The sequence below is a fragment of the Protopterus annectens genome, chromosome 16.part0 (assembly GCF_019279795.1).
Source record: "Protopterus annectens isolate FY-2018-M chromosome 16.part0, PAN1.0, whole genome shotgun sequence".
NCBI classification, from domain to species: Eukaryota; Metazoa; Chordata; order Ceratodontiformes; family Protopteridae; genus Protopterus; species Protopterus annectens.
The window spans coordinates 220,491,672-220,500,417 of NC_056750.1; the positions used below are offsets into that span (position 1 = coordinate 220,491,672).

The 8,746-nt window shown below is 40.5% G+C and overlaps 1 gene segment (V, D, J or C); it reads left to right on the forward strand.

The window, feature by feature from the left end:
* The first annotated feature begins 6,021 nt into the window (after nt 1-6,021).
* Nucleotides 6,022-7,849, forward strand: LOC122791076. The segment is given in 2 exon segments: nt 6,022-6,172; nt 6,378-7,849. Coding segments are annotated over 2 exon segments (432 nt in total).
* Nucleotides 7,850-8,746: the final 897 nt, after the last annotated feature.

Below are 8,746 nucleotides of genomic sequence, written 5' to 3' on the forward strand. Positions count from 1 at the left end.
CTATTACATGTTTTTGTGAATAGGAATGTATGTGTCTTGACAGGTAGACAAAACGTTACATACTGCAGTAAAACCTCATGCATAACATCATTCAGGGACATGGTTGTAGCATGAATGATATCTAGGTGTTGAATATCATGGTGGATTGACTTTTTATATGATAAATGGTAGCCACAGTTGTCAACCAGTTGAGTGACACCCATGTATTCTTGAGGGCTCAGAACAAGATCATTGCATGCATTTTTTTTATTAGTTTGAGTAATATTGTGAAGAACTTGTAATGCCTGTGTGTTATGCAAGGTAAATACAAGATGTTCATGCTAATCATATGAAAGTGCACTACTTAATACAACTGAACAAGTATGTGTACAAGGGTCAGACACCTTTGTAAATCATTTGCAAGGCTAATGTGTTCACGTGTAAACATCATTTGCAGTACAGAGTGAGTTTACAGCATAACTGTGAACACATCTTATCCTGAATGCAACAAATCATTAAAACATACAAAGGTAACACAAGATTTTGTCAAAATCACTGTAAGCTCATTTGTGCGACTTATGGCAAAGTATTAGTGCATGTGTAATTGTTTTTGTTTAATGCTTTTAGGTTCATAGGTGTGTACTAGGCTAATGGCCCTGGGGCCTTTAAAAGCCTAGAATATAGGATTACCCTGACATCATGCCACCCGACCTTAGTTCCCAGTGCCTCCGTCATGTAAAGCAACTGGAGTGATCCCTGGAGTGAATTTTCTATTTCCCATCCACTCATCAAGATTGCTCTTGAAGAGAGCCAGTGAGATACTCTGCTTGACACGTATGGGAAGTCTATTCCACAGCTTGGGCAGTCTCTGGATTATGAACCTGTCCCTCCAGCATATTCTGTTGATTGTGGTAATGAGATTTAGGTCTCTGGATGATGTGGTGTAGAGGGATTGGCATTTCTTTAGATGTAGCATTTCTAATAGAGCTGGGTTCTTAGGTTCATAGGTTGGTACTAGGCTATTGACCTGAGGGCCTTTACAAGCCTAGCCATAACAATTCCCTGGATATTTCTTCCCACAATATTTACTTCCCTGGACCCCTGTCTAGCAGGGTGACTGATGTGATCCCCGGGGTGAATTTCCTATATCCCATCCAGTCGTCAAGGTTCCTTTTGAAGAGGGCCAAGGAGGTGCTCTGCTTGACATGTATGGGTAGTCTATTCCAGAGTATGGGGAGTCTCTAGGTCAGGAACCTATCCATCCAGCATGTTTTTCTCATTGTGATGACAAGGTTTAGATCCCTGGAGTGTGTGGCTCTGAGGGATTGGGATTTCTTTAAGTGTAGCATGTCCAACAGCTTAGGGTTTAACATGGCCTTGTATGTTAAGCAGAGATTGCCTCTGAGTAGACGATATGCCACAGAGTATAGCTGAAGTTTTTTTAGATGGTCAGTCTCGGGCATCTGCTTTAGACCTGTGATTCTTTTAGTGAGGTATTTCTGTGGCCTTTCCAGCTGTAGCAGATGTCTTGTGAGGAACATACCAAATGGGGCATTGTACTCTGTAATGGGTCTAATGAGGGATGAGTACAGTGGGATAATGACCTCTTTTTCTGGATGAAAAGCCCTTAGTGCATAGGTGTGCCACATAGAAGAATTTTCTGACTGTTGTGGTGATGTGGTTATAGAAGGTGAGACCACTGTCTACCTGTGTCCCTAAGTCTCTCATCACACTTTCATTGTTTAGTGTACTGCCACCTATGTGGTAATTCATGGGTACATGTTTTTTCCCAAAGGGGATAACTATACATTTCCCGGCATTAAGCTTGAGCCCATGACTCCTGGCACCAAGCATCTGTTTCTGTAAGGCCCCTTTGTAGAATATCCACATCATTTGGGGATTCAATAATGGCTCCCAGTTTGCAGTCATCTGCGAACTTTGTTAGCCAGAGTCCCTTAGTGTTGGCCTGTATGTCAGAGAAGTAGATGCCAAACAAGAGCAGTCGCAGGACTGAACCCTGAGGTGCTCCACTTGTCACTTGTCTTGAGCTGGATTTGGAGTCGTCTACTTTTACAGTCTGGGTTCTGTCAGTAAGCCAGTTGGCAACCCATCAAGTGACGTAGGGATTTATGCCCAGCTTAGTAAGTTTATTTATGATTCCAGAGTAGGAGTTGATGTCAAAGGCCTCGGCGAGGTCCAGATAGGCTATGTGGACTGCCTCACCCTTGTCCACAGCTCTGGAGACTGATTCAAAGAAGTCAATCAGGTTCAGGAGACAAGGTTGGCCCTTCACAAACTCAAACTGGGTGGGGTCCAGTGTTTGAAGGTTGCTAATGTCTTTGTTTATAAGTTCCATGATAATGCGTTCCATGCCCTTGCAGATCAGGCTCATCAGACTGATGCAACGTAAGTTCCCAGGATCTAAGGTGGGCACATGGCTTTGTAAGTCAAGCAGAGATTGCCTCTAAGTAGGTGATATGAGACAGAGAATAGTTGGAGTTTTTTTAGTCTGTCCATATAGGACAAATGTTTAAGACCTAGGATCCACTCTGTGAGGTACTTTTGCAGCCTCTCCAGTTGTTGCAGGTGTTTAATGAGGTACATGCCAAATAGGGCATTGTACTCAATGACTGGCCTAAAGAGGGAAGAGTAGAGGGAGACAATGACCTCTTTCTTCTTGGATGTAAAACCCTTAGAATAGAGATGTGCCATGTAGAAGTACTTTCTGACCACAGTGGCAATGTGGTGGTCAAAAGAGAGGTTGCTGTCAACCTGTGTTCCCAGATCTCTTCTAACACCTTCTGTGCTCAGTGGACTACCATTGATGTGGTAATTCATGGGAAATGTGCTTTTCCCAAAGGGGATGATGACACATTTTTTTGGCATTGAACTTAAGGCCACGGTTCTGACACCAGTAGTTGGTGTCAGTGAGGCCTTTCTGTAGAATGTCATCATCACTCGGGGAGTTAATAATGGCTGCCAACTTGTTATCATCTCTGAACTTTGTCAGCCAGAGTCCCTTCATGTGGGCCTGGGCTTCAGAGAAGTAGATACAAAACAGGAGAGGACCCAGAACCGAACCCTGTGGGACTCCACTCATGACTGGTGAGCAGCCTGACTTGGAGTTAGCTACTTTCACATTGTGGGTTCTACCTGTGAGCCAGTTTGCAACCCCCCCCCCCAGTGATATATGGGTTGATGCCAAGCTTAGTGAGTTTTTCTATGATTCTTGAGTGGGGAATGGAATCAAAGGCCTTGGCCAGATCAAGGTAGGCTGTATGAACCACCTTGCCTTCATCCACAGCTCTGGTGACTGACTCAAAGAAGTTGACCAAGTTGAGCAGACATGACCTACCCTTCACAAAACCAAACTGTGTGGGATCCAGAGTTTAGAGAGTCCCTATATACTTGTTTATTAGGTCCATGATGATGCATTCCATAGCTTTGCATATCAGACTCATCAGTCTAAAGGGGCGATAGTTCCCAGGGTCTGTAGACACTCCTTTGTGGAGAGGGATGACTGTAGCATTGCGCCAATTGGTAGGGACAAAGCCTGAGGTGAGGATGTGATTGAACAGGACACAAAAGTGATGTGCCAGTTCACTCTGTAGTTCATGGAGAACACAGCCTGTGATATTGTCAGATTCATTGAAGCTGTATTCTTGGCCTTGGACAGTGCTGTTTTAACTTGTGCAGCATTAATACTGGGTGTCTGGCAATTGACTGGTATTGTGACTGGTCCCTTGGGGGGAGAGGGGTAAAGTTGGCACTGAATCTTTCAGCCAGTATATTGGCAATATCTGTTGGCTTGGTATAGGAGGTACCATTGTGCAGTAGCTCAGAGCAAATCTGGGTATTGCCATGGAGATTCTTTACATAACTATAGAAGGCCTTGTGGTTTTCTTTACTATCTGCTGCAATTCTCTTTTCATAGCTAGTTTTAGATGATTTAATGAGGGATCTCAACTTTTTATTGAGGCTGATAAGGGAGTTTTTCCAGACTTGGGACTTCACTTTATTCTGCATCAGTTTCCTCCTTCTGTTGTAGAGTTTGTTTATGGCAGGAGACCATCAAATTGGCTTCCTTTTTCTAGAGGAGAGCATCTTGGTTCTGTTGGGTATGGAGAGATCAATGCATTTGTGTTCATGTTCGTAAAGTGCATTAGTGAATGGTTCGGTGGTCATGCAACTGATCTCCATTTGCATGGGTGCCATGAAGTTAGCCAGCTCTGTTTTTAGTAGCCCAAAGTTAGCTTTGGAGAAGTTATTCATGGTGGTTACCTTTGTGAGGGGGATGGGAGGGTTGTGGATTTACAAAGTGATTAGTCTGGGGTCTGGTCTAAACAGGGAGGAGTTGACTACTGATGTAGAGCAATGGTCACCCATGTTAGTAATGACCAGGTCAAGGATGTTGCTACCTATAGTGGGGATAAGAACGAGCTGGTCCAGGGCATTTGAATTAATGAATTCCAGGAAACATAGGGCAAGTGTATTGGTACATGAGCAGTTTTCCCAGTTAATGGAGGGGTAGTTGAAGTCACCCAGTATGAGAATAGTCTCCAGTGTGCTTAGGAACGTGGAGTGTGAGCTTTGGGACATGGCTCGGTACCTATAGCAGGCTACAACCTGAATTGCTCTCTTACCCAATGTTAGCTGCACCTGAAGTATCTCAGATGAGTTATATTGAGCTATTAGTCTGGAGGTGTGTGCATCCTTTATGAATATGGAAACACTACCACCTTTGAAGCTTTGGTCCATGTTCTGAGGCTGAAAGTTGTGGAATGAGTTATAGGCTGGTAGTTCAGGTATGCTTTCTGCTGCCTTGAACTGGGTTTCTGTTATGGCACAAATGCCGATGTTCTCCATTTTAAGGAGTGCTTTGGGTGAGTCTATTTTGAGATTTAGACTTCTATTGTTGAGCAATATGACCCTCAGATTGCATTTGTTTGCAGCTGTTACGGTGGTAATTTGGTCTTTGGAACACCACCTAAAAAAGGCACTATAGGGTTAGCAAGAGCCTTGGCCAGTACCCAGAAGCCCACTGGTGAAAGATGCCAGCCATCTCAGGTAAAGCATCGAGGTCTGACAATCATGTCATCCCAGGCAGACAGATATTGGATCCCATTAGATTGACACCAGAAAGTTAGCCAATTCTTGAAATCAATCATTTTCTGCTTGTACTGTGGTATCATTCTGGGTGATGGTAGGATGCTGCTAAGGGCTAGGGTCATACCTTCCTGGGCTACATAATTTGAGAGCTCCTCCATGTCTCTTTTCATGTAGTCCAGGGAGGTACATCTCAGGTCATTCACACACACATGTACAATGACATAGTCATATTTGTACCCATTGTTGAGGGACCTGAATGCGTGTGTTATGTGGTGGATCCTGGTGCCTGACAGGCAGCTGACTGTTACTTTCAACCTAGTGAGTGGTACCTTAACAGAACCACCCTCTGATACCATTATATAAATTAATGAACATCTTTAATGCTTTTCATTATACTCAACTAGGGTCACTTGACTGTGTTTCAGTAAAGGATATTCCACCAACTATTTTATTATTTTGTAGTATCTATTTTAAGGTTCAAATTTTATAAGTGAGCTAAACTCCACACCCTCTAAACTGCAAACTTTCTGCTTGGTTTGCTTTTGATCCAGTATAAGTTGCATACTGAGTTTACTGAGACTTTGAGGGATACCACAGATTTTTCTTTTTGCAATATTTACATTTTGACTGCAACTATACATTCACTTCTGTTTATTATTTCCCTGAGAAATAAGATCATTGAAAACCTCACATTGATAATATTATTTATATAAAAGTGAGTTCAATTTATATCACCATTGCTGATGTAGGCATCTGTACTTAATTACAGACACAATAATCATGTTTTCTTTCTACTGAGCCTTGTGTTTTTCCTCCTCTCCATGTTGCAGAGTGTACTGTTATTCTGACAATGTGACACCAGGTGTCCCTAGAGTACATCAGATGATGTACAGGCAGTCCTGGAGCAAACAGGAAGGAAAGTGAGGTTACACCTGCAAATTAAAGCAAAGAGGTGGGACCTAGAGGTAGCAGGAGCTTAACTATCTATGTAAAAAGGGTAAACAATGACATATACAGAAGAAAACGCTGGAAGCTACAATGAAGAAATATTACCTTCTCACTGTTCTTTTTGCTACCTGCACAGGTAAGAAGTAATACAATTTATTCATGTGAACACTTCTTTGTTACGCTGAACTGATTTTTAGTCACCATACTAGTAAACTATACTAAGTTCAAGAAAAGTGTAACATACACTGTTATAAATAAATGTATACAGATAACTGTATTAATGCAAGATGCTAACTACCAATACATCTGTGTAATAACTGTCGATCCACACTTTTTTTCAGATGTGCTGTGTGAAGATGCAGTAACACAGTCAAGTGAGATCTTTACAAAAGAAGGAGAAGATGTACATTTCTACTGCAGTTTTAAGCAGGTTTATCCAAATGTTTACTGGTACAAACAGTTACCTAATCAAGGACTAGAACTTGTGAATAATGCACTTGGTAGTTCCAAGTCAGATGGTCGATTTAATCTGACAAAAAACAACAGCACCTCCTGGACGTTCAGCATCAGGGCGGTAACACTGCAAGGCACAGCCACGCACTTCTGTGCTGCAAGTGACACAGTGATTGAGGTGAATGTAATTCTGAGACGAAAAACCTGCTCCTTCTCACAGCTATATGAGAAAACATATATATTCATTAAAAGATGTGCAGAGTTTTTATTTTAGTGGATCAGATTTTTTTGGTTTTCTATAACATGTAGGTAGTGAATAGAGCATGCTGATAATGATCCGATATTCAGGAAAAGACAAATGAGTTAAGTACTACTCTCAAGGCAAAATTCTCTGCATCCATGACTCAAAGACATAATAAGTAAGTTATGGTCGGTGACACAGTCATAATCCTCTATTTTAAAAGCATGGAAGAACACTTGTAGCCACACTGTTTTAACTTCTTTATGTGCTCAGAAGTAGTAATACTTCAAATCAAAGGTGTGACAAAAGCTAAATCTAGGAGGACTAAGAAATATGCCAACATAAATCAATGAAATCACAATTCTGCTTCCAGTGGGCATTACAGCTTCAGTAACATATCAAAGGTACTTGCAATATTAGCGTGGAGTGTATTTTCAAGTTGTGAGTATAAACAAAGGCTCTTAAACTGTTCTTTTATAGTAAGCATGTATTAATTTAGATTTTCAGCAGACTGCAAAATTACAGATAATTCAATTAAAATATAATTCTGCTTCAAGATTGCTTTACACCATCAACGACATACCAACAATAATTTGCATTGTATGCAGTGAATATGTTTTCAGGATGGTTGTGGATGTTAATATGTTATTTTGTAATAATCATACCTTCCTTTAAGCATTTGAACACGGTGAAAATCTAGACAAATATTATATCCTTTTTATTTAAGTTTTGAATTTTATCTCAACACCACAGATCTCCAAAGATATTTGTAATAAACATCGTCTAAGTCTTCAATGCAAATGTCTTGAAACTAAATTCAGAATTTCAGAATTAAAAAAAAAAACATATTTATAAGTGGGAAGATACTGATTATTTAAATGTGTGTCTCTATTTTTCTTTACTTATATTGTTAATTAAGGGTTAAAGGACTACCAATCTTTCCTAAGCATTTGTATTTTCTTTGGTAAACCAGAAGAAAGTCTCTGTAAAACATGAAAAGTGTTACAAACTGAAGCTGTGTAAAATGTGCAATTGTCCTCCAGAAAAGACGTAGTAAAATGTAGAAAAGCTGTAACATCTAAAGCTCAGAAAAAAGAAACATGAACTATTCTACAAGCTGTTGTTTCTTTTCCAGTCAGTACTGTAGCATAAATCATAAGAAACTGCCCCTTGCACATATTCACAATGCTTTTTTCCAGCCTACAGTGTGTAACTTTGCAAACAAGAAACTTACAATTAAAATCTAACATAACCAGGAAATACAAAACATGGGGCTCTTTTAAGTTTGGGGAGAGTGGCTGTTTTCAGCTGTATTTCCCTTCTAAACTCTGCATAGAGGCTGCTGGCCAGAGATCTCCTCAGGGACCCATTAACAAATTGTACACATTCCGCTGAGCTAACACAATCAACCGGCTGTGCACTGCAAGTACCACTGGTAACTGAATATGCAGGGGTTCGACCTGCTCTGGCCAAAATACATGCTTGTGGCCACTTTGAGGTACAGCAATGCTCATTTATACAATATAAACACAGAATATTAAATATCATTACCCTCAGTAAGCCAGTACACATGAACAGCACTATAACAGATAAGCAAGTTGGAATACATACATAAATAAATGTCTGGGAGATCCATCTTTTCCCCCAAGGTCACAACATTTTACAAAGGATTAAGAAGGGTAGAGCTACAATATAATAAAATCAGGGAAGTCCGTGAAATTTGAGAGGTAAGGTAGTTTTTTAGGAAAGCTGATACAGTAAGGGACATTGCATATATTGCATCTAGCACATATTTGGGGAACTTCATTGGCATTGTCATGTAAACTGGGAAACTAAACAGAGATGGTATTTTCCATAGATATGATATGATGTTGGAACAAACATACAGGTTAAATACTTCTCACATTTTTCCTTGCCCTTAATGCATTTATTAAAGAACCACTGAAGGTGAATGGGAAATTACCCATATATAACAATGGCGACCAAATGGAAAAATAATGAACACATGGGAATGGG